This window comes from Equus caballus, chromosome 4 (assembly GCF_041296265.1).
Source record: "Equus caballus isolate H_3958 breed thoroughbred chromosome 4, TB-T2T, whole genome shotgun sequence".
NCBI lineage: Eukaryota > Metazoa > Chordata > Mammalia > Perissodactyla > Equidae > Equus > Equus caballus.
The window spans coordinates 82,664,662-82,691,859 of record NC_091687.1 but is presented as its reverse complement, the minus strand read 5'-3'; the positions used below and the strand labels follow the sequence as shown (position 1 = coordinate 82,691,859).

Below are 27,198 nucleotides of genomic sequence, written 5' to 3'. Positions count from 1 at the left end.
CCGAGCGGTTAAGTTCGCGCGCTCCGCTGCAGCGGCCCAGTGTTTCGTTGGTTCGAATCCTGGGCGCGGACATGACACTGCTCATCAAACCACGCTGAGGCAGCGTCCCACATGCCACAACTACAAGGACCCACAACAAAGAATATACAACTATGTACCGGGGGGCTTTGGGGAGAAAAAGGAAAAAAAACTTTAAAAAAAAAAAAAAAAACTTTGCTACTTTTGGCATATTTGTTGTAAATGTCACTATTTGAAATGTATTACAACAATCAGCAACTTGACGTGAAGCTTGAAGAATGTAGAGACATTTACAATGCTGTAGAAATGTATCAAAAAGTGAAAGTGAATGTGAACATTTTAGGGAGGAATTTTCAAATATTCACAGTGTTCAGATTGTTAATGGAGCTGTTGATAACTTTGTTATCTAATAGAGTTCTGACTATAGAATGCATTTAACTTCTTGTCTGTAGTCGAATGGGTGACAGCCAGAGATGGCGTAGGTAGTGTACTTGATAAAAATGCTATTTATTTAAAGCATTAGAGTGGCCATTATGTTCAAGTACAAAGTTTCAATTCTCTCAGTAAATTTAATCTAGGAAGAATAAAATGTTTTAGACTTCAAGTTTCAGTAGGACACAGCGTACTCTCAGAGTTTTTGCTTCGGATGGTGTCAAATGTAAAAGCTAGCTTTGACATATTCCCATGTAGGTTGTTTCTGTGATTCTTTTCCATTATTGCATACTTGTGGCTAAGGATATGATGACTTTATTGACTCCTCAGACTTTCAGCTATTTCACAAGTTTCTGTTTTGAGTGTGTGTTTGTGTTATTCAGAGAATTGAAAATGAAAAAGTACTCAAATCATTGTCTCATTATTCGGATGACACCAGAAGTAAGATTTTAATCCCCTCTCAGCCAGTGTCTGTAGGACCATGGGCACCTTCTTCAGCCTCTCCAAGACACCCTTTCCTAATCTGGAAAAGCGGGTCATGATTCCCTAACTTGCAGAATGGTTATGAAGATTCAGTAAATAGTGTACTAAAGTATGTAGGAAAAATGAGTTCCTCTTCTATGATAAAAATGATTAAATTTTGCTACCTTTCCCTTTCCTTATGAAGAACACAATATAAACGTGTATAAATACATTGAAGTAATATAATCCAACATAGATAAAGCCCACCATCTGGAGAACCCATAGAATCTCTTAGCTAGAGGGAATCTTGGAGATTATATGGCTCAGTGATTCTTAGCATTTGTTTCGCTTATGGACCACTTTGAGAATCTGATGAAAGTTATCCTTCTCTCCCCAAAAATGCCTCTATACACAAAAATTAGCAGATAATTTTAAGGGATTCAAGGACCCCCTAAAACCTATTCCTAGCCCCCTGGGTTTAGAATCCTCAACTTAATTCAACACTCTCAATATAAAAATGGAGAAATTAAGAAGATAAGTTTATGCTCTTGAGAGTTAAAAATTATTTTGAGAACTATTTTCCAAAAACTCTTTAATAATTTAAGAACACAGCATTCATCAGTTATTTGAGCAGTGTTCTCAGAATATAGCCACATTCTGTCTGTGGACTTGGTGGTTCATCCACTTTGGGTGTATTAGTGACAGAAGAGCTATTTGCAGTCCTACACAAGGTTCAATAAAATAATTTGGGTATTGATTGAATTTTTAACATGTTTTTTCCTAAAAAAATTTTACTACTGCATTCTCAGTAAATACCTGCCGTCATCCAAAGCCTATCAGGATAATGAGAGCTCAAGATAATGAGACCCAGTTTGCGGCTTTGGTCAGGGCACAGACCAGTAACAGGCTCATGAGCCTGTAATAGGTGAACTGAGAAAGAGGAGCAACTCATTCAGCTCCAGAACTCTGAGAAGGTTCCACATTGAAGGTAGCGTTAAAGTTGGCTCTTGAGTGATGACTAGGAGTTTGCCAGACAGAGGATCCAGATGGCTAACTTAGTGTGTCTGCAAATTTTGCAATGCATCATAATCTTTTTAATTTAGAATAATTACCTTTGGGTTATACTTATGTGGTAATGAGACCTAAAAGATATGGAATGGCCCATTGACACATTTCTTAGCTTCGTCAACCATCATCATTCTCTGAGCCAGACAGTCTCTAAACCTCAGAGCCATTCTTCTCTGTGGCCTGTAATTTCTACTCACTCACAAGGACTTGTAGATTCATTCTTCAGAGTGTCCCTACATCTTCCTTGTCTTTTCTGTTCCTACTACCATTTTCCCATAGTTCTCCATAGTATTAGACGTGACCCTCAAGTTCCATGTTGCACAACCTTACCACTCCTTCCTTGTTCTACACAACCGCCAAATATATTTTTCTAAAATTAATTTATTCTGAAGCCCTGCTAAGAAACATTTGATCCGAGTTATCTAGAGAATATAGTCATCCAGTCTACTTATTGTCTTACTTAGAACCTGCCACAATCTGACCTGAGGCTCGTCACCCATCTTTCCCCAGCACGTTTGTACTGAATCCAGGCAAATACAAGGCAGAGGTGGTAAGAGACCACATTAAGTTCAGGTCTCCCCTTCACCATTTCATCTCTCTGAGTTTGTTTCCTTATCTATGAATTAGATGAATGAAAAATCAATGACTTAGAGCTGCTAGGAGAAATTAGTATAATAACACATGGGAAATATGGTGTTGTGCTTGACACATAATTGGCTATCAGTAAATGACAACATTTGTAACCATCCTTGTCATCATCACCTCTGAAATTCACCACTTCTCTGTCATACAATCCCTCTTTTCTTGAAATCTCTCCTCTTCTTACCCAGGTCCTGCTTACCTTTCTGCTGATTCTTCCCCTAAACCCACCTGCTTCCAGAATCTGTCTCCTCACATCTCCTGGGTTACTGCTATGTTTGCTTTATATTGTTTCCAAACTTTTCTTAAGTGTCTTGTCTTCCTCACTCAACTGTGATACCTAGAGCTGCCCTCAAGTGGAGTAGATTTTCGTGCAAAGTCATGAGCCTCCTTGACTCCACACTTCTTTGAGGATGTTGTGTCCATGAAACAAATGGAAAACTGGATAGTTGATGTCTAAGGATCCTTTCAGTAGTGATTTGTGGATTCTGAGTTGTTTAAGATCAGGGACATGTGTTACACTTCTTCCTACTTCCCACAGCTAAGAACATTGTAGGCACATTCAGCTATGTGGTGTTTGGCAGGCTGATTTTCCTGAAGAATTATAGTATTCTTTGATCCTTGTCACAGAGGAGCAGTGGCTTTCCATGCTTCAGGGAAATTTAGTAGGATGTGTACCCGGGTTGGGGGTGGGGGGAGGGATGGGAACCCCCCACTGTGACCTATAGTAAGCATATAATAGCTATTTAACGAACAAGCACCAACCATAAGCAGTGTTTCACTGCATTACTGTTACATCCCTTGGGGACAAGTTAAGAGCAAATGAAAGAGTCTCTAAATTTAAGGCTGGAGTTTTAATGAGAAGTTGAGGGAAAAGATCTATTGCTGAAAAAAAAAAAAGACTCTTTAGGTTCCACAGGAAAAGCTCTTTTTCTGAAAATTGTATTTCCCTTCTTTATAACCTCTTTACTAGGGTAGAGAAAGAGTCCGTGAGTCTGAGACAACATGTGTCTTTAGTGTCCTAACTGGACATTCTTCGCATTCAATTTGGAACAGTTTCCTTACACAGGGCACCTCTCATTTCTGCCAGTTTGTTGTATCTCTGAAATCAACTACCTTGCCTTCTCCGTGGCTGAATTTCAGGTAGCTGCTCTTTATCTCGTTGTGGCCTGGGATTTTTATACAGGTTGGCCTTAATGCTGAAAGAACCTACAGCTTTAAAGAACTCTTCCCTGCCCCTCTCCCCCATCTGGCGGAGCGGAGGGGGTGGGACCATGGCAGGCGGGACAGGAGCGGAGGAACTCAGTTAACTGCAAGCTGTCAGAGTTGTTTTAGGTGACTTTGTACTTCTTGAATTTAAGATCATCATAAACTATAGACATTTCAGGCTGGGCATTTAAACAGCACCAAAAAAGCATGGGTTTTGTTAATGCCAGGAATGACTCATCTGGTGAGAATGGTATTGTATTGCAAATACAATCAGAGAGAGGGGAAAAGACTGGTATCTGCTCTCTTTGTGTTTCTGACCTTGAGGGGAATTCTAACTTGTTTGTTGCAGAAGTTGAGCAGCTAATGTTCTGATGCACCTGTTAGCTCTTATATATTAAATAGCAAAGCACTTGCAGTTCCCTGTGATTGCTTTGCGGGTGAAATATTTTCTGCAATCTGGTGAACTGCTTTTTTTTTTAATTTATGAATGTATTCATTTATATTTCTTGCATCTCTTATTTCTCAAAAAATATGCTTTCTCATTCTAATTCCACACCCTGGTCTCATCATTACATCTTAGACTGTCTGGCTTTTTATTTTCAAGGTAACATTATTATGACTTGTTTTTTTGCTATAGAAACCATGAACCAGGCAACTCCTGCTAGAAAGCTGGAAGAGGTTCTTCATCTAGCAGAGCTCTGCATAGAAGTCTTACAGCAGAATGAAGAGCATCATGCGGAGGTGACTTGTTTTAACTGTCATGTGCATACACAGAATGCTTTGCCATAGTGGGAACAACACTAAAGAGGCTGCCTGCCCCATAGGCTTTGATACACATCTGGCCATTTACCTGCAGAAAACTGAGAACATAAGTACATTTCCTAGAAATACAGCTCCTATATGTTACAAAGGAATTTATATATGTATATAATTTGATATCTACTCCTGACAACAGTGATGCTCTGAGGAACATGGGCCAGCTCGTGGGATCTGCCAAAGGTGTGCAACTAGTAGGAAGCAGAGCTGGAACCCAAACCACATCTTCTGATGTCAAATCACTTGCTTATCCCCATATGCCAGGAGTGTCTTAGTTTAGAAATGTAAGTTAATCAATGTACAAAAGGAAAAGTAGTGCTAAACCGTAAGATAAAATGGAGTAGAAGACGTGCATAACCGTAGAGCTGATGACTCCAGTCTTTTACTTCTACCATCAGGCTTTGCTTTAAATTAAATTTTCTCTACACCTGAATTGTTTACGGTTTTTAGAAGTTCTAATTATTCATTAACATTCGCTAAAGATATGGAGTAGTATTTCACCAGGCAAACTGCTTATTTTAAGACTTAAAAGTGTCACTCTTTCATATAGTCGTAAGTTTATTTTTTTAAAAAAGAGTTTCTGACTTTGAATTAAGTGGGGAAAATATGTGGAATTAAATAAACGTAATAAATTTCAGTGCCCATTAGTGCGTTTATTCTTGAGGAAGCACATGAAATGAGCAAGAATAAAAGGGCCAGATACATAAGAATTTATAGAATACTTATATTTAATGAAGCCTAGTTCTCAAGAAATATAAAGAACTACAGGAAGTACATTTTAAGCAAAACCTTACTCTAGGTAGCTAAGATTTATTTTATGTGGTTATGAATATGATCATTCAAAACATCTGCTTTTAGCTCACACTGTGGAATCTAGTTTTTACCTTGCATCTGTCATGTGTGAACTTGTTATAGATATTTTATTTTAAACTGAAGAAACAGCTGCTTCAATAATTTGAAATGAATTCCCAGGAGGATCTTTTGTAGGCTAGTACCACCGCTATGTTACAATGGAAATGATTATAGGATAAAATATATGGATGTGTTGTCTTTGTCTTTTGTTAAAAGGCATTATCAGAGTATTAGACCTTTTTAAATTTAAAAAAATTTCTCATGGGATATCCAGTTACACTATATTTCACCTAAACAGGTACATCTAATATTCCCATACATTTCACAAAAATAACATTTGATTTTCCTGCACTAATAAGGGAAATAATAACTCTCCTGTCTTTTAAATGTAATTAATGTTATATGTTCCATGCAATCACTCAAGCTTGTTAAAGCATAATGTATCCAAGCACAATTAAAATGTAAATATTACTTATTTTCTAATCCACAAAAATGCAATTGACTTTATTGAACAGAGATCATCAAAATTCATAACTATCACTACCATATACCAATATATAGAACTGTTATAATGACCTCTTTTTAAAATGCTTTGTAACACTATGGCATTTCTCCATTCCACAATGCTTCCAAATTCTTGGAATTCCTCAGGGAAGAGAGGTAAGTAAAATTGTTCCCACTATTTTTCTAGTGGAATGGAATAACTCTTTTATGTGAAGATAAGATAGAACCCACTCTGATATTAGTTTTAAAGCCAACTTAGTTCCTCTCCTTAGGATTAAAGATAGTATTTCTTTGAATGGGCTAATCTTCATGGTACTATTTCGGTGCGTGTGTCTTATTAATAATTGTATGCATAATTACTGCTGCCTTCTAAGTAAAAGCCAGCTGAGAGAATTTTGATATTTTGCTTCTGGTTTTATCTTTTTCTGGGTTTTTTTTTTGCCTTTTTCTTTTTTTAACCAGAAGATCCACCTTTTTCTCTGAACACTTTTGGGGAGTGAAGTGGTCTGATTCCAAAGTCATTTCCAGAGTTGAATGGGTGGGCTGCTCTCTACACTGATCTTTATTTTGCTGGATGTTCAAGCTAGAGTTGTTTTTCTCCGTGAAAGTGCACCTAGCTCAGCTCCCTCAGTGGAGGTTAATGTGTCTGCCTCAGAGAGACCGTCAAGTGGCTGGTCTGTCAGCTCCTTTCGTTTCCATTCTGCTTCTCACCGCAGTGGTGCTTTACTTTTCAGGGCTGAGAGCTTGTTTCTATCCTTCAGCAGTTTCTCAGTTAGGCAGGTTTCGTGTCCTTCAGATCTTTGACAATAACTTACTTATAAGACAGTCCTCCCTGCTCTCTGAAGGCCCCTCCATCTCTCCTCTCGGACTTTTCTTCTGAATTTCTGTGTTTTCTCTTTAGAAAGATAGTTTAAGCTCCTTTCCAGAAAATCTTTAAGGCTGTCTCCACATTCCCTTGAGGAGACCGCAGCTGACCAGAAATGTAGGCAAACTGTTCTGACAGCTGTCTTTCCAGGGCCACTCAATTTGACAAAGCCGGAAAGTCCCAGGTGCTGATGGGAAAGCCTTATGCCCTCACCAGCACACCTGCCCCCCACACACCATTTTACTGGTAGGAAAACAGACCCAGAAAGGGTGAGCAACTTGCCAGAGGTGCACAGCTGATTAGTGACTGAGTGAAGATTCAGGCAAGACTCTAGACTCCAGTACTTGCTAGCGAACCACATTGTTATTTCTCAGTTTAAATCTTAAATCGAGTGGCCAGAAGGGTCATCGTGCCCTGGTTCTGCTGCCGGGTTTGACACTCGGCATCATAGCATGGATGTAAACACAGAGGGGGTGATTACAGTGCAAGCCTGGAGGCCTCCCATTCCTTTCTGTCTTTCTCGTCCTTTCCTTGCACTCTGGCATATCCTAGGACTCTGCCTAAAGGGAGGGAGCACTGAGAATATCAGTAGAGGGGTGGAGGGAAGAAACATGAGCAACCTGGGCACAGCTCAAGTTGTTACTTTGTTGCTTATTAGTGCAGCAGAATCTTGATTTAAAGTCCCTACCATATTATAAATACAATGTTGTCCATCCTATCGGTGACACCATAGGCAAGAAGGATGTCTAGCAGTAATTTAGTATTTGCAACTTAACCCTCAGTTGACTGCAAGTGGTTGATAGGTCCTGCGCTCAGCTGGCTGTGTCCCGGGCTGCTCGAGCAGCAGAGCCAGGACAGGGAGAGGAGTTTCGCACGGACACACATATTTGTGCATGTGCTCACTCACACGGACATCAGTGTCTGAACCAGATTATGCTTCTGAATGGATTCTAGCCAAAAGAGAAAGAGGATTTGAGGGCTTTTTTTTCTCTGTTTGTTTTTGCTTACAGTCACACGCCACATAACATTTCAGTCAGTGACAGACCGCATATACAGCGGTGGTCCTATAAGATTAGTATCATAGAGCCTAGGAGGTGGTAGCCTATCCCATCTAGGTTTGTGTAGGTACGCTCTCTGATGTTCACACAACGACAGAATCTCCTAATAATGCATTTCTCAGAATGTATTGCCATAGTTAAATGACACGACTGTATTTGTGTTCTTAATCCTCTCCACCAGCATGCCATCTAAGGAACATCTTAAAGTGTGGTTATGCAAAAAACTGTCATGAACAAGATGTGGTTACCACCAACTACTATCTAAATTACAATAATCTCAACAGTTGAATTAATCTTAATGACAGTATTTATATCTGGATAGCCAGGGAGGTAAACCAACATTTTTTTTAGAGTGGAACTAGATAGAGGGTTAGACTAGCCTCTGGTCCAAGAAATGTCTCATTTTAGAAGATGACCAGGAAGTGTTTTTTGTAAGGCTATGTTATAAAGGCAGAATTCTGTTTGCAGTAGTGACTCTCAAATGAAATTGCATGGGCATAAATACCCTACCAAAAATGCTTGCTAATTACTAATTTTTAAATATATAATAAAGTAGTACTTTACCCTGACATTTTTTGAAGTATTTTCATCTCATCATCTCGTTTGGTTATTTATGTATTTATATTCATGTACAAGCTCAATTAGAGAGAGAATTTTGGTGAATCAAGAGCAGCAAAAAACTCATGATTAGCTTGACAGTAGTTTAGGTGTCACCCTGAAGGTTCTAGTCCATTCTGCTGGCTCTAAAAGAGCTTAAAAATTTCTAGAATATTGCCCCTCAGCATCACGCTGCTCTGTGTATGTTGGGGGTGGGAGGTTACCCTAGACACTAGACTGTCTCCAGAGCTTTCAGGATCATCCACAAAATACAGGATTACAAACTGATCTTTTCGTGGGGAAAAAATAAACACATAATACCTTCCAAAATCAGATTCACTCTTTTTACTCATTTAGCCATCCTCCTGTTTTTTTGTAAATTATAAATTTTTACTATATTTTGAGAGTAAAAGTAATTAAAAGCCTCAGACCTCAAGAAATTAGAAAAGATATAAGCAAATCAGATCATAATAAATCCTCTGGCAAGAAAAAAATCAGAGGACGGTAGCACTAGTCTGCAGTGATCTGCAAAATATGATTGATAGATAAACAGACCGACCAACCAACAGATAGATAGCTGGACAGATAATGTGAAATATATAGTTAATTAAGAAGATGTTATATGTGCAAGAGCTTGGTCTCTACACCCCAGCTAGCCTGGATTCAAATCCTTGCTTTGTTACCTACCAACTGTATGACTTTGGGCAAGTTACTTAATCTCTGAGTTTGCTAACATATAAAATAAGGATAATTATACCATTTACTTGAAAGGGATTAGATAACGTATAAAGAGCCTTTAGAACAGTACTTGGCACATAGAAACTATTCAGTCCATGTTGGACATTATTATTTTTAAAACATCTAAACTCACATTAAAAGATCTGTGTGAATTTCAACTCGTTTTTGTAATGACTGGTAATGAATAATAGTTTTTTACTTTTGTACAGCAAGAGATTTTCATATTCATTGAATTTTCAAAACAACCTTGGAGGAGGCTAGGGCAAGTATTGATTGTTATTGCCAATTTGCAGATGAGCAAATGGAAATCCACCCAGGGAACTGATTTTTCCATGATCACTCTAGTCTCACCAAGTTCAAAAACTCAGTTCTCTGCTTCCAGTTTCAGGGTTCATTCTTACCTGCCACTGTTTTTGACTACATTCAGTAAACAAACACAGCTTTCAAAGTATTGTCAGCCTGCCACATACGTTGTTTTCAATGTACCAGATTTATTTCTTGTTAGAACTTTGATAGAAATGGTATGGCTATAGGATTACAGTCCAGTTTTGTTTTGTATTTCTTAATCAAATTAAGCATTGCCTTCTATTAGCAGTAGAGCCAAGATAACTTTAACCCAGATGATCCTGACTTTTGAGTGGTGCCCTATACATGGATGCATTTCTGGGAGGGGTTTTCTCTTCCTTGGTCAAGACCTGCATGCTGTGGAGCCTCAGCCATCCCCAGGAAGTACTTTAGGAAGGAAGTATCCCCCAGAATACTCTAGGAAGGAAGTTATACAGCCTCTGTTCCCACTACCAACAGAGGGTGGAATGGCTGGCCACCCAGCCGGATGGCAAAAAAGAGGAGAGGACGGGTGGTAGAACTGAACCTGTGTTCTAAGCCTGCGACCCTCACTGCTTTTCATTTTCAAAGACAGTGACTGCTTAAAGCTTTCTCTGACCATCATTAGAACAATAAGCGTTCATCACAGATTGGCTTACATCCACCAATATTATCAAGGAATACAATTTGAGATATAAATACATACTTCTGTAAAACATAATGGAAAATTTTGAGTTGATGGTAAAGTCTTGCCAACCCCAAGCTGTTTTTTTTAAAAGAAAATTATATTCCATTCCTCATCATGGTTCTGTCCTCCAAGTAAACTTTAAAAAGAGCTTTGGAAATTTTTCTCAAAGTCTTGAGACATTTCTGACCTAACATGACTGTTATTTTCTTAATTTTAACCTTTTGCAAAGGTTTTTGTTGTGAACTGGCAGTGAGGCTTTGAAAATGTCTCTCTTTGCAGCACTGCATTTTTACCAGGATTTCTGTTCTCAGAGTGAGGGGTCTCGGTTCTTCTGTGTGTCACCACCACAGCTCTAAAAGACAGGAACACGATATATGGAATGAAACTGCATGCTATTTTATCTTTTACCTTTATATTATTTGTCATATACGCAATCTGGTAGCTATTTAAACAAAAACTATTCAAAGATAACATTTTCAAAGAGCAACAGCTCACTTTACGTAGAATATACCATTTCCAACAGCTTTTCACGTTGATATCGTTGTAACAGCAAAGTTGAAGTTACAAACATTGAGCCGGGCATTAAAATGTCCCTAACTCTAAAGTTATTTATACTGCACCCTCTTCCTTTAGTCAACATTTCCTTCTATTTACCATCTGCTAGTTAGTTACATGGTAATATTTTTTACTAATATATTGAACGTTATTCTTTGATATAAGTTTTTAAGAGAATGCTTGATGTGCTAATATTTTATAGTTCATTCTGTTTCGTGGTTTGACCTTAGTGGTTTGAATCTAATTTACATTTGAAGAAATTAAATGAAGTTTTGCAACCATAAATCTCGCATGTTCTTAGAAAGTTCTTGAACGTAAATGTGGACTTCTCTGGCTATACTATGATGAATCCTCTTAAATGATTAATTTTAATTGGAAGAATAACAAAAATATCTGTATCACAGAAGTGTGAATGTTTTATAGTTGTTTGGTTAAAAAGTCATAACACTACCAAAAGCTAAATTTAAAAAAGGGGGAAAAGACCTGAAAAACAGTTCACTAAAAATAGTATAAAGAGAGCCCTTCTGGCTCCGTGGCTGAGTGGTTAAGTTCGTGCGCTCCACTGCGGCGCCCCAGGGTTCGGATCCTGGGCGCGGACATGGCACTGCTCGTCAGGCCACGTTGAGGCAGCGTCCCACATCCCACAACTAGAAGGACCTGCAACTAAGATATACAACTATGTATGGGGGGGATTGGGAAGATAAAGCAGAAAAGAAAAAAAAAAAAGATTGGCAACAGTTGTTAGCTCAGGTGCCAATCATTAAAAAAAAAAAAAAGAGCCCTTAAACGTATGACAAAATGTTCAAACTCATTCATAATTTGAGAAATGCAAATTAAAACAAAACTGAGATACTATACCCAGAGAAGTCTACATTATTTTTGTGTGAGTGTGATAAGAGCACTTAACTCAAATGTACCCTCTAAGCAAAATGTTGAGTATACAATACAGTATCGTTCACTATAAGCACTATGCTATACAGCAGATGTGTAGGACTTATTCATCTTGTGTAACCAAAATGTGGTGCCCTTTCACTAATCCTTCCCTGTTTCACACTCCCACCAGTCATTCTATTCTCTGAAAAACACCATTCTACTCTCTACTGCTGTGAATTTAACTGCTTTAGATTCCTCACATAAGTGAGATGATGTAGTATTTGTTCTTCTATGTCTGACTTATTTCACTTAACCACGTTGTTGCAAATGGCATGATTTCCTTCTTTCTTAAGGCTGAAAAATATCCCATTATATATAAATATCATATTTTCTTTATCCATTCCTCCATCGATGGACATTTAGGTTGCTTCCATGTCTGATCTTAGCTACTGGTGTGAATAATGCTGTATTGAACGTGGCAGTGCAGATATCTCTTTGAGATTCTGATTACAGTTTCTTCAGACTTATACTTAGAGGTAGGGTTGATGCATCATATGATACCTCTGTTTTTAAATTTTTTATTTCCTGAGGAAAATTCACCCTGAGCTAACATCCATGCCAGTTTTCCTCTATTTTTTAGTTAGTGGGTCACCAGCACAGCATGGCCACCAACAGAGCAGTGTAGGTCCATGCCCAGGAACCGAACCCTGACCTCTCAAGTGGAGCGTGCTGAACTTAAGCACTGGCCCACCAGGCCTGGCCCCATTTTTTAATTTTTTGAGGAACATCCATGCTGTTTTCCGTGGCATCTGTACCAACTTACGTTCCCACCAATAGTGTACAAGAGTTCTCTTTTGTCGACATTCTCAAGAAAACTTATCTTTGGTTTCTTTTATAATAGCCATCCTAACAGGTGTGAGGTGGTAATTCACTGTGGTTTTGATTTGCATTTGAAAATCACATTATGATTATTGATGTTGAGGACCTTTTCATATACCTGTTGGCTATTTGTAAGTCTTCTTTGGAGAAATGTCTATTCAAGTTCTTTATCTATCTTTTAATCAAGTTATTTGGGGTTTTCTGCTACTGAGTTGTAGGAGTTCTTTATATATTTTGGATATTAACTATTTATCAGATATATTTTTTGCAAATATTTTCTCCCATTCCATAGGTTACCTTTGCACTTTGTTGATGGTTTCCTTTGCTGTACAGAAGCTTTTTAGTTTGATGTAGTCATATTTATCTATTTGTGCTTTTTTCATCAGAGCTTTTGTGTCATATCCAAGAAATCATTGCTGAAGCCAATGTCAAGAAGATTTTTCCATATGTTTTATTCCAGGAGTTTCACAGTTTCAAGTCTTACATTTAAGTCTTTAATCCATTTTGTGTTGAATTTTGTGTATGATGTAAGATAAGGGTCTAGTTTCATTGTTTTACATGTGAATATCCAGTTTTCCCAGCACCATTTATTGAAGAGACTCTCCTTTCCTTATCATGTATTCTTGGCAGCCTTGTCAAAGATTAGTCGACCATATATGCATGGGTTTATTTCTGAACTCTCTATTCTGTTTCATTGGTCTGTGCGTGTGTTTTTATGCCAGCACTATATTGTTCTGATTACCATAGCTTAGTAATATATTTTGAAGTAAAAAAATGTGATGTCTCCAGCTTTGTTGTTCTTTCTTAAGATTGTTCTGGCTATCTGGGGCCTTTTGTGGTTCCATATGAACTTTAGGATTGTTTTTTCTATTTCTATGAAAAATGCCGGTGGAATTTTAATAACAATTGTATTGAATCTATAGATTGTTTTGGGTAGTATGGACATTTTAACAATGGATAAATTCCTAGAAACATCCAACCTATCAAGACTGAATCAAAAAAAAAAAAAAAACTTGAATGAACGACCAAGAAGTAAGTAATTTGAATGAGTAATCAACAATCTCTCAACAAGAAAAGCCTAGGAACAATCCTTCTTGAACTCTTTCAAAAAAAATAGAAGAGGGAATGCTTCCAAACTCATTTTATGAGGACAGCATCACCTTGATATCAAAGCCAGACAAAGACACTACAAGAGAAGAAAACTGCAAGCCAATATCCTTGATGAACATGGATGTGAAAATCCTCAACAAAATATTAGCACATCGATTTCCACAGCATATTAAAAGGCTCATAAATCTCACTTGGTTACAAAAATGGTTCAACATACACAAATAGATCATTGTAATACTCTACATTAGCAGAAAGAAGGATAAAAATTACGTGATCATCTCAGTAGATGCAGAAAAAGCATTTAACAAAATTAAACACTTTGCATGATAAAAATTCTCAACAAATTAGGTATAGAAGGTACTTAACCTGAACACAGTAAAGACCTTATGTGAAAAGCCCACAGTTAACATCATAACTCAGTGGTGAAAAACTGAAAATTTTCCCTCTAATGTAGCAGTATATTCCCAGAATATAGCAAGGATGTCCACTCTCGCCACTTTTGTCAACGTAGTGCTGGAAATCCATTCCAGAGCAATCAGGCAAGAGAAGGAAACAAAAGGCACCCACACTGGAGATGTGGAAGTAAAATTATCTCTGCAGATGATGTGCTTTTGTGTGGGGAAACCATAAAAACTCTGTAAAAAACGCTGTTGCAACTAATGAACAAATTCAGCAAAATTGCAGGATGTAAAATCAACGTAACAAAAATCAGTGGCATTTCTGTACACCAACAGCAAACTATCCAAAAAAGAAATTAAGAAACAATCTCATTTACAATGGCATCAGAAAAAATAAAGTTTTTAGAAATGTATTTAACCAAGGAGGTTAAAGATTTGTACACTGAAAAATATAAAACACTGATGAAAGAAGGTAAAGCAGTCACAAATAGTGGAAAGACGTCTGGTGTTCATGGATTGGAAGAATTTGTGTTGTCTAGTCCTGCGGGCTGTTCTTTTTGGGAGGTTTTTGATGACTGATTCAAATTCTTTATTTGTTTTTGGTCTGTTCAAGTTTTCTGTTTCTTCTTGATTTAGTCATGATAGGTTGTATGTTTCCAGGAATTTATCCATTTCTTCTAAGTTGTTCAATTTGTTAATGTATAGTTGTTCATAATAGTCTCATCATCTTTTTTTGTTCCTTTGATGTCAGTTGTAATTTTTCCTCTTCCATTTATGATTTTATTTACTTGAGTCTTCTCTTTTTTCTTTGTTAGTCTAACTAAGGTTTGTTGATATTGTTTATCTTTTCAAAAAACCAACTTTAGGTTTATTGATCTTTTCTATTATTTTTCCATTCTCTATTTCACTTATTTATGTTCTAATCTTTATTACTTACTTTCTTCTCCAAACTTCAGACTTAGTTTGTTCTTGTTTCTCTAGATCCTTGAGGTGTAACATTAGGTTGTTTATTTGATGTCTGTCTTCTTTATATAGGGGTTTATTGCTGTAAACTTCCTTTTTAGTATTGCTCTTACTCTGTACCATAAGTTTTGGTATGTTGTGTTTTTGTTTTTGTTTGTCTAAAGATATTTTCTGTTTCCTTTTTGATTTCTTCTTTGACTCAGTGGTTGCTGAAGACTGTCTTGTTGAATCTACATGTATCTGAATTTTTCTGTTTTCCTTTTGTTATTGATTTCTAATTTCATTCCATTGCTGTTGGAAAAGGTACTTGGGATGATTTCCATCTTCTTAAATTTGTTCACTTTTTTTTTTCACTTAGCCATGTGATCTATCCTGGAGAATGTTGTGTGTGTGCTTGAGAAGAATGTGTAGTCTGCTGCCGATAGGGGAATGTTCTGTTTATGTCTATTAGGTCCATTTGGTCTATAGTGTTGTTCAAGTCTGCTATTTTCTGTCTGGGTGATATGTTCATTATTGAAAGTGCAGTATTAAGTTTCCTATTGTAATTGCATTGCTATCCATTTCTCCTTTCAGATCTCTCAGTGTTTGCTTTGCATATTTAGATGCTGTGATGTTGGGTGCATATATATTTATAATTGTTCTAGCTTCCTGGTGATTGACCCTTTCTTCGTTATATAATGACCTTCTTTGTCTCTTGAGACAGTTTTTAACTTACTTAAAGTCTATTTTATTTGATGTAAATATAGCCATCTTGCTCTCTTTGGGTTACCATTTGCATGGAATATCTTTTTCCATTCCTTCACTTTCAGCCTATGTGTATCCTTAAATCTAGAGTCTCTCATAAGCAGCATATACTTGAATCTTGTTGTTTTATCCCTTCAGCAGTCTTTGTCTTTTGATTGGGGGGTTTAATCCATTTACATTTAAAGTAATTGTTGATAAGTAAAGACTTACCTCTCAACTGGACTCCAGAGCTTGTAACAGTCTATTTTAAACTGATAACTTAAATTCAGTCATATACAAAAACCTTATACTTTTACTTCCCACACATACACACTATGTTATTGATGTGAGGATTTACTTTGTCTATACTGTGTATCCATTAACAAATTTTTGTAGTAATAGTTATTTTTAATACTTTTCTCTTTTAGATTTTATACTAGGGTTAAAAGTGATTTATGAACCACCATTACAGTATAACATTAGCATTTATCTATATATTTATGTTTACCAGTGACTTTTATACTTTCATATAGATTTGTGTTGCTCTTTAGCATCCTTTTGTTTCAATTTGAATTCCTTTTAGCACTTTTTGTAAGGTAGGTCTAGTTGTGATGAACTTGCTCAGTTTTTGTTTGGGAAAGTCTTTCTCTTCTTCATTTTTAAAGGAGTTTTGCTGAGTATAGTATTCTTGGTCGACAGTTTTTTCTTTAGCATTTTGTATGTATCTTACCACTCTCTCTAAGCCTCCGAGATTTCTGCTGAGAAACCTGCTATTGGTCTTAGGAGAGGAGGGGGTTCCCTTGTATACGATGATTCAATTTTCTCTTGTTGCTTTCAAATTCTTTCTTTGACTTCTGACAATTTAATTATACTGTATCTTAGTATGGACCTCTTGGGTCAATCCATTTGGTGTCCTTTGGGCTTCGTTAGTCTAGATGTCCATTTCCCTCTCCAGATTTGGGAAATTTTCAGCCACTATTTCTTTAAATAATCTTTCTGCCCCTTTGTTTTTCTCTTCTCTTTCTGGGACTCCCATAATACATATCATTGGTTTGCTTGAAGATGTTCTGTAAATTCGATTGGCTTTCTTCACTCTTTTTCAGTCATTTTTCTTTTTGTTCCTCTGACTGGGTAACTTCAAATAACTTGTCTTCAAGTTCACTGATTCTTTCCTCTGCTTGATCAAATCTACTATTGAAGTTCTCTATTGAATTTTTTTTAGTCATTGTATTTTTCAGCTCCAGAATATTTGTTTGGTTCTTTTTTATTGTTTGTCTCTTTGTTGAACTTCTCATTTTTTTTCATATATTGTTTTCTTGATTTCATTTATTTGTCTTATTCTCTTATAGCTCACTGAGCTTCTTTCAGATGATTTTTGAACTCTTTCAGGCAGTTTGTAGATCTTCATTTCTTTGGAGTTGGTTACTGGGGCTTTGTTTTGTTCTTTTGTTGGTGGTATATTTCTTTGATTCTTATGATCCTTGTAGCCTTGCATTGGCGTCTGTGCATTTGGAGAAGCAATCACCTCTTCCAGTCTTCGCAGACTAGCTTCCACTGTGAAAATCATTCAAAGTCAGCCAAGCCAGAGAGTCTGGGTGGACTGGTTGCTGGGATCTATGGGTGGGCGGGCTGGCAGGGACCATGAGCAGGTGGGGCTGCTGCTAGGGTCCATGGGCTTGTAGCCTGCTTCTGGGATCCATGAGCTTACAGGCTTGGTGCTGTGGTTTATAGTCAGGCCACATTATTTTCAAGAACTTTCTAGAAAGCAAATATTATTTTCACCCACCTTAACAGAGATTTTTTAAAGTGATTCTTTCCGTTACCTAAAAGACATTAGAAAATGCCTATCTGAATATAAAGTAATAAACAGAACAGACACAGACTTGTCTTTGTAGTGTTTATAGTCTAATTTAAGAGGCAGACATTAAAACATTCATATATGGGGGCTGGCCCTGTGGCCGAGTGGTTAAGTTCACGCACTCCGCTGCAGGCGGCCCAGTGTTTCATTGGTTCGAATTCTGGCCGCAGATATAGCACTGCTCATCAAACCATGCTGAGGCAGCATCCCACATGCCACAACTAGAAGGACCCACAATGAAGAATATACAACTATGTACTGGGGGCCTTTGGGGAGAAAAAGGAAAAAAAACAAAATCTTAAAAAAAAAGCAAAAAAGACTTAAAAAAAATTATTTATTAAAAAAAAAACCATTCATATATGTAGTCCCATATGCGATGCTAAGACCTGTGAAATAAAAATAACATGCATCAGAGAGATGTCTACGAGAACCTAATTTACATTGGAGGATCAGGAAATCACTCTCAATGAAAGTGTGTTTTAGCTTTAGAACTTAGATTCATTAAAAAAAAATACTACAAGTAAAAGGTAGTATTTTTTAAATGTGAGAAGAAATTTTATAGATACGCATTTTAATAATAAGCAAATTTGACATCGTTGAATAAAATATCAAATCTAAAATAGAATTAAAATGTAAAATGACATTCATTGCTTTATTTAAAAAAAACCATGTTTAATTTAGAATTTCAATTTTAGAAATTTGAAAAATTTGTAAAACCAAAAAAATTTCCTTGTATCTAATAATTTAAACATGACTACTGTGAATGTTTTGGTGTATTTATTTCCAATATTTCTTTTTTCTGTTAATAGAAATATTAAAACATTTGGTATCATGCTCTGCAACATTCTACTACAATTTCACTTTTACTGACATGTTTTCAAGGGGCACCATATTAGTGTATGTTTTTGACAAGTAATATATGTTTACATTATTTCTTCTTCCTTTTGTAGGCCTTTGCCTGGTGGCCTGATTTATTGGCAGAGCATGCAGAGAAATTTTGGGCTTTATTCACAGTGGATATGGATACTGCACTAGAGGCTCAACCACAAGACTCCTGGGATAGTTTTCCTCTTTTCCAACTGCTTAATAATTTCCTCAGAAATGACAGTAAGCACTTGCATTTTCTTTAGTATGTCAAATGGGGAAGGGTGGGGAGAGTGTTGTGTGTGTTATTGTGTATTTACAGAGCTCTCACACTTGCCCAACAAGAGTTGACATAGATAACAACATTTGCTCAGCCTCCCTGAATATGTCAGGCCAGGGGTTGTGGGAGACCAGCAACACTCCCACATTGCTCCATTGGCCTCTGAAATTCCTCTTATTCCTAGCTTCCCGCCTTTATTGAGAACTGATAACATAGGTGCTCTTCTCATTGTATCTTGTGAATCAAAAGATCTTCAAAGGTTAACATTCCTAAAGCACTTAAAAATACTTACGTCTCTAAAAGACACCTTAGAAATTTATCGTTATTCTAGAAATCATGTTATGTTAAGGCTTCTCCTAACATGCATTGTGATAATACTGTTTGCCTGAGAGAGTTTGAGTTCTATAGAAGAGAGTGTAATATTGCTCTGTGGTATGGTTTGCTCTCTCAGTACTTAGAAATTAAAGAGAACGTGAAGATTCTCTCTTGAGACTTCTTTCCCAATGCGGTAATAACTTTCACAGTTATTCTGGTCCATGGTCTTCTAGCAGCCAGTACAAACACAGTTTTTCATCAGGATTTTAGAGGGGCATTTGTTAGCATACAGATTCTTGGGCCTTTCCTATGATGATTCTTTTTAAAGTTTCCCTTAAACCCAAGTTTGGTTACTACTGACAGCCTTTGCTTCAACACTTGCAATGATCATGGGGTCACTAACTCCCTATTCTATACAGTTAATCTAATTGTAAACCTACTTGCATTCTGCCTCCTCCTAACCTTTGGTTCTGACTAACTCTACTTGATCAATGTAACAGTCTTCTTCTGTTTCATATTTCCTTCTCCAAGCCATTATTCCCAGGTCATTCAATTTTTCCTCCCATGATAGCATTTCTGAGCCTATGACCATTCTTATCACCTTCATCTGAATAGACCTGAATCCGTTTTTTAGTATTGCTCTGGAGTGTGGTGCCGAGAACACAGTGAGCACAATGTGAGCTGAGTAGCCCAGACCCCGATGAGAGCTGCCTTCCGTCTCCTCTGTCTTCCTGCAGCCCCCAGCTGCTCTAACTCTCCCAGGAACTTTGTCACACTGTTGATACATTTCAAACTTGCTGTGTTTAAAGCTACAAATCTTTTTGCTGCTCTCTTTCCAGAACATCACTACTACGTACTTCTAGGTTTATGCATAAATCCTTATTTTTACATTTATCTTCATGTATTAAAAAATTACTCTATTGGTTTTGTTCATCACTCTAGTCCATCATTTCTTAACTTTCTTTGGTTATTCATCCCTTTGAGTCCGTGATAAAGCTGCAGTTGTTTTACTGGAAAAAGAATCCACGTAGATATGAAACTGGGTGTAGTATCAGACTCCCCATGGACATCCAGATTTTGGACACCAGGTTAAGAACCTCTGTTATAGTGAGAGAGGCATCGTGTTGCACTAATTAATACATGGACTTTGGTGCCAGACAGATTCTCATATATCTCTGCCACTTTCTACTTGACCTTTGACAGTGGCTTAACCTCTGTAAACTTTAGGTTCTTCGTCTATAAAAGAAGGAAAATAATAGTACCTACTGTTGTCATTGATGGTAAGGATTAAATAAGAGAGTAGCTCACGTATAATAGGTGCTAAATAAATATTATAGATATTAGTCTGTTAAAGTTTCAGTCTTAATTCTTTTGACCATCTTGTTCATTCTCCTATCCAATTTCACTTCCAAAAAATCTTATTGCAAAGTCCAGGAGCAAAGCTACAATTCCTACTTCAGATTCAGCCACAATGTCTGCTCTCAGAAGTTGCTAACCCCACACTCAATAATCCGTATGTGAATCATTCCTTCTGCAAATTCTCCTCAGCCAGGTTTTAAGTTCCAGTTTGGTTCCCTCCTGTCAGCGAGCAGACTTTGAATAACCCTCTGCCTTTCCTAGTCTCTTATCATCATTATCATCATTCAGTTTCTGCTAAGAAAAATTACATCAGGTTTAATATTATTTTAAGACAAATATAGAACAGTAAACCTGCCAAAAATAAATACACATAGTATACATTAAGTCCCTAAATGAGAATAAATAAGTATAGGATTATTTCTAACACTGCTTCCCTATTTGCATGAAAACTCAAGAGTTGATCATAGACTTAGTTTGGAATTTATTCAAAGATGAGGTATTTATTAAGTTCATACTCAGTAAAGATGAATTATTTAACTTATTCAATATATTAGAATTTATTTTATGAAGAAAACAAACATTGTAGATGTTAGGAATTTTCTTGGGGAACCTCTACTGCAACTCCAATGAATTAGCATCTTTTAGTATTTATTTATTTATTTGTTTGTTTATTTGAGGAAGATTAGCACTGAGCTAACATCTGCTGCCAATCTTCCTCTTTTTTTTTCCCCCCTGAGGAAGACTGGCCCTGAGCTAACATCCGTGCCCATCTTCCCCTATTTTTTTATGTGGGGCGCCTGCCACAGCATGACTTAACAAGTGGTACCATGTCCGCACCTGGGATCCAAACCAGCAAACCCTGGGCCACCAAAGCGGAACATTCGAACTTAACTGCTGTGCCGCCAGACCAGCCCGCAAATATTTATTTTTAAGAAGAGCTCTTACATTACAAGTATGAATGTATGAGAATTATAGAAAAAGGAAGACTAAAATGAGAATAGCAGAAATTTGATTTTCAGCCAGACTTGCAAATATTTAATTCAAAAGAGTTTCATATTCCCCTCCTGATTTGAATAATTTCTATAACATTGGCTTCTATTAAATGCGTAAAGTGTTGTTTTATGTTATTTTGATGTACGTTACTCAAAACACAGAAGCATTTATTACTCATCTCTTTTGAGTACTATCAATTTGGGAGGTAAGTCTAGAACTTGGCTTCGATTTTGCAGTGATTAACAGATTTTAGAAAACATCAATTATTTCAGAGAAAAACAGCTCTTCTATGGAGTGGAGGTAAATAGAAAAGTTCCCCAGTGTCATAATTTCCTTTTGGTATTGGGACTATAATGTGGTCTGGGGAATTGAAGCAGAATGCAGTGACTTTCATCTCAAACTCGCAAGTTACTATCCAAAGCCAAGAACACTGAGTAATATCTCAGCAGTTGGTAAAACATAAATTTTTTTGTGATTAATACCACCTTTGACAATAATGAAGAATATTGTTAATAATTCTGTATGTGTTACTAAATTCCTGAGATATTCCGATGGTGATTTAGGGAATTCAGTTCAGATGTTAAATGTCAACCTATAGCTGCACCCAAATTGTCCTTTCAGAAAGCTTTTGGGAAAACATAAAACTTCTATCCTTTAAACCCCCCCTTGAAAGAAAGATCCTTACATCACTGCCATGGCACGACAGGACCGTGTTGACCCAATTAGAGTTACAGTCCCAATTCTGATTAATTAAAACTTTATCTAGCCAGGGGTAAGGTAGGAAAAGATTGCTCTGAAATGTCCAATCATGGAATGGGAGATAATTTGCTGAATAAAAGTGCTTACTGTTATCCCCACATATGCTATACCACTAATTTGATATAGATTTTTAAGTGGTTGTAATTTATTACTAATAATGTTGAATACTTCCGTTTGCTTTTCCAAAATAAAAATTACTAACGTGTCTCCAATTAATGGAGATATTAGTTAGAATTTGCACTTTATTTGTGCCTTGAAAACTTAATAGCTGAAATGTTTTTGTTTTTTAATGAATAATTTAGATGTCCCCACTCGTTGTTTACCATCTTTCTTTTGTTAAAATCTTTTAGGCTTTGATATTTAAAAATAGATGTTTATCTTTTGGAGAGTGGAAGGGATCTTAGACAAATTTCTTTATTTTCCAGCAGAAGAAACTAAACCCCTGAGAGGTGCTGTGCCCGGGCGGGGACTTGCTGACGGGAGTCAGGGACAGAGGTGAAATGGGTCCTGATCACTTGGTCCCCGCTCAGTCTCAGTCTACGGTAACAAAAGCAGATTCTAGGACATTTATAAAGTAATATCTTTTTAAGAAAGATAGAAGATTCCTTGAACTTGTATTTTTACCTCAGAAAATGTTTATAAAGGCCTTGAGTTGTGAGGGCCGAGGAAGAGCGTTAGTTAAAGGGTAGGGAAAGGACCAGATAAAGGTGTAGATTGTCTCAGCATGTATGTTAGGAAACGTCTGTGATGAGAATTCCAGGGACCGAACTAATTAGTGGGGAAAGGGATTCAAGACAGCAAATTTGGTTTCTATTTTAAGGAGGGGAAAAAACTCTTGTCTAGGGCTTGTGTCTTTTCTAACAATTGGTCATGATTAAGATGAGTCGTAGCCTTAAGAACCCTTGGAGATGAAATATGGTTTTCCTCAAGGGAAAAGTACCAGCTGCACCACAGTTTCAGCGACTGTCCCCATTCTCCCGCCCCCGCAGATTTGCCCACTGATTCCCAGAGCAGGACCGATGATGAAAACAAACTCAGGCTCCTTCGTCTCTGTCCAAAAAAGACTGAGTTCCTGCTTGCCCCTCCCCTCTGCCTCCCTCCACCCTGATCCACTCCCCACATCTAAAGAGATAATTAGGTGGGTAATCACTTTCAATGGTATCTAAGGAAATAATTTTGAAAAAGAGATATAGTAAAACTGAGGGAAAATAAATGTTTTCATAATGAAGCAAGTAGCACGATAGTTAAATGATGCTGAATGACTATAAAGCTGGTAAAAATAGATTCTATCTTTGCATACTATTATCTACATTTGTCCTGTCGATAATAGATATGGCAAGTGACCGCTTCTGACAAATGAAAGCCATCTGCAAATGGCACAAATCATTTCTTTCAGCACTAGTGAAAGGCAAACCCTCGGAGCTAGTCACCTTTTAATCTGTGGATATGCTAGCAAGTGGCAAATGACCATTCTATTGGGAACTGATTCCCAAGTGAAAAATACCACGGTGCTTCTTCTTTAATTAACGGCCTTTTCACATTGCTAGCACATTAAAGCCATCCCGAAGAACACCCGTGCTTATGTAATCAATGTCACAGCGTCTCTGCCTAAACGAATAATAAATGTCCGGGCTCTATACTAAGTGAAAACCTTTTCTCCAAGACTTTCACCTTCATAAAGATGGGCTCATAAAAATCGAAAAAAGAAAAATTGGAATGTGGTCTCATGAGGATAAAAAGGCTAGTGTTAATAATTAACAAGGAGAGTGAAGTGGAGTCAAATTAGCCATAATAGAGCCCAGAGTGACTGGCAAAGTCACCTCTCATTATCAAAAAACTCATTAAGAAATGAAGGGGTGGAAATCCCGCTGGGTTATTCTCACACTTAGGCTGTATCAGAGATTATTTTTCAGATTTCTTTCAAATGAAGAACTGTTAGGTCACCATATTGTATATTAGGTTAATCTTCAAGCTTTGAAATATAGAGGGCTGACGCCTGCGTGTTATTCTACCTCAAGTGCTTAAATGAGCTGTGTATCTGAAATTCACGAATTGGTGCTTGTAGCTATATCTATACAAACATATATCAGGAACAATGGAGAAAGAATATGACTTCTAGATTATAGCAGGGCTGTGCGCCAGCCTAGTTTCATAGATAGGCACTTTTACAGATGATGAAATGACCACTAAAATGTGAGAGTGTATTTAACTCCAATCCCCAGAGTTCACTGAATTCAAAATTGTACATCAGAATTTGTTTTACCGACCAGTGTAGTAAAAGAAATATAAAAGCAAGGAGGCACTAGCTTTTTTTAATTGAATTCCACAGTACCGCTCTGGTTTTTTTACTACATGTAGACATTTTAAAATTTTAATCTGCTATTTATATTTTCTTAGAACCTAGGGCCTAAAGAAAATCACCTGCTCTTAAGGTGCCTATGTGTCCTTCACAGTAGATTTGCAGAAGCATCTGCAATTCCTGAAGGCCGTGAGCACAGGAGCCCCACATTTGAGCACTGTCAATCATGTTACAGCCATACTCAGTTGTTTCCATTATGGGGACAAGTAGTATGGGACATAACCCAAAGATCAGAAGGCTGTATGTAACTGGAATAGAATTACAGACTTTTCCGTTTGGCTTTAATGTCAGTCTCATAAGAGACAGCATGAGAACTACTGGACCAAGAGACTTTGTTTATCTTTGCCCTCAGCCTTGGTTATTGTTTATGTTGATTTTTTTTCCTGAATTAATTCTCCAAGAAACAGGTGCTGAATGCCTACGATTTACAAATCCCAGTCACCTTGCAGATACAGGGATAAAAAACAATTCCTGCCCTCAAAAAGCATGTAATCTAGTGGAGGATATGGACATATACGCACTATCTACTGCTATACGCAATAGACTGTAGAAACATAACTCAGTTATGTGTACTATACTGTGACATTTTTAATTATAGTTTTAAACTTGGATTTGTTTTTGTTTCCCAAAAAGTAAGAAACATAATAACATCAGTACTCTCACTCCTTGTTACCTTCTATCTCTAGTTAGGTGGAGAGAGAGATGGATAAACGGATGGATGGATGAATATCTGTTTTTTAACAAGTGCCCTGAGGGGAAAGGAAGAGTTGGGTGTGGATTTAGGAGGTTATTATGATAGTATAGTATAAATTAATTACCAAACTTACAAAATTACTTATCAAATTTTTCGTTAAAGGAAGACTAAGACCTAATGAGTTTTCTGCTTAAACTTCAATGGGATACTCTCAGAGTTTCCTTTAGGGGGTGGATTTTTATTGATATTTATTCAATAAACAGACTTTTATTGAGTGCCTACGTAATGTGCCTGATTCTTGGCTGGGTGCTATTCCTAGATCTCAAGGGGCTTTTTGCTTGGTTTGTGTTTTCCCTTTTGCATAATGCTGTTCTAGCCTGCAGCTCTCCTGACTTTTCTCCTGAAGCCCGTATTCGTATTTCCTGGAGTGGGGATCCTTGTTATATGCATTTGTCACATGGAGAATGACCTATTAATTTTATATCTTAATCCACTCTGCTTGCATTGTTTAGTATTGATACAATTTGTAGTCCCTTGAGTAATTGTTTTATGGCAAAGTCTGTTGTTTTTATTGTGATTGGTGGTGTTTGTTTGTCTTGCTGGTCATGGGTGCCTAATTAGAATTTTAGGGGAGAAAATTATTCCTCCTAGTAGTCTGCTGATGCTGACTAATTGGAAGGGGGCAGCACAATATAAAATTTTTTGATTATATGGGCTCAGGAGTCAACAACATATTTTTACCCTAAAAACAATACATAAGCTCTCTTACCTACTTATTCTTCATTTACACAGTGATTATTGTCTCAGTAATTGTTATTAATTGGATCATAGTTTAAATTCTCTGTTGAAATCTTACTGTTATAAGCCTATGACAAGTACTTTTGTAAATGTAAGACTCTTTTTGGTATGTAAATAGTCAACACTAGTTTATTAATTATTGGGATGCTCAAAATAATTGGGCACATCTGCATCCCTAGTTTACCTTTTATTTAAGCCTTTTGCTTTCTTTCTGTCATTTCTAATTGTACCATTGGGCTTGATGTCATTGATGCTTTATTATTTTCTGACAAGGTGATATTAGGAAACATGGAATCTTTTGGAATAAACGATTATTTTTATCAAAGCAAAACAGATACTGGTCCTCCACTTATGTCCCACTATTTGAGACTCCTTCTGAGCAGTCCTTTCTACTTCCACACCTCAGGTGTAAGGTCAGAAGCATTCTTGGATGAGGCCATGCTGAGAAGTTGCCTCTTCCAATGAGCTATTAAAATGGGTATTTTGTAGCCATTGGCAGCCTCAAATCATAGCCTATCTTTATTAAACCATCTGGAGAAGATATAAGCACTCTTTCTGTTGCCTGGGGCTACATATGAGCAATTGAGAAAAAAGAGCACACATTTACATCTGTGAGTATAGTATAGCATATGTTTCTGTGGTCTTGCCTTTTGAAACCAAATCTCCTCTTTTCTTTCCCCTTCTATGTGTATTTTCTCATTTCTCCGCTTCCTCTCTTTCTCTCTCCATCTCTGCATCCCTTCCCCTCCTTCTTTCCCTCTCCCTCCTCCACTTTCCTGAATCTAATTACCAAAGAAATAATACCGCCAACTGCCAGTTTTCTAAAACTTTGGAATATGGATTTATAATTTGATTTTTGAAAAATAAAAAGAAACGCGCTCCTGAATCATGAGCAGACTTTTGGCCAGAATTCAACATTTGTGACAGGTCTTTGGAAATATAAGAAATCTCCATTTTCTCTAACTCCGCAGGATGTAATAGTTTGCTATCAAGAGTCACAACTGAACAGAGAAAATTCTCCCTTAGCTACATTCGTTAAAATAGGACACATAAAATAGCCAATATTCATATCCAGTAGAATTTTCAGCAGTCTGATCTTGGACATATGGGTCAAAAATAGGCTTTCTGGGGCTGGCCTGGTGGCGTAG

The 27,198-nt window shown here is 37.1% G+C and overlaps 1 protein-coding gene across 12 annotated transcripts in view; it reads left to right on the top strand.

Annotated features, from left to right (window-relative positions):
* The window catches only part of CADPS2 (calcium dependent secretion activator 2), a 495,842-nt gene that overhangs the window by 403,459 nt on the left and 65,185 nt on the right, over window positions 1-27,198 (top strand). For all 12 annotated transcript variants that reach the window (XM_070264987.1, XM_001502202.7, XM_070264989.1 and 9 more), the window contains 2 exons: window positions 4,466-4,569; window positions 18,580-18,736. In XM_070264987.1, the coding sequence (XP_070121088.1) occupies window positions 4,466-4,569; window positions 18,580-18,736 (261 nt within the window). The remainder of the gene's footprint in view (window positions 1-4,465; window positions 4,570-18,579; window positions 18,737-27,198) is intronic.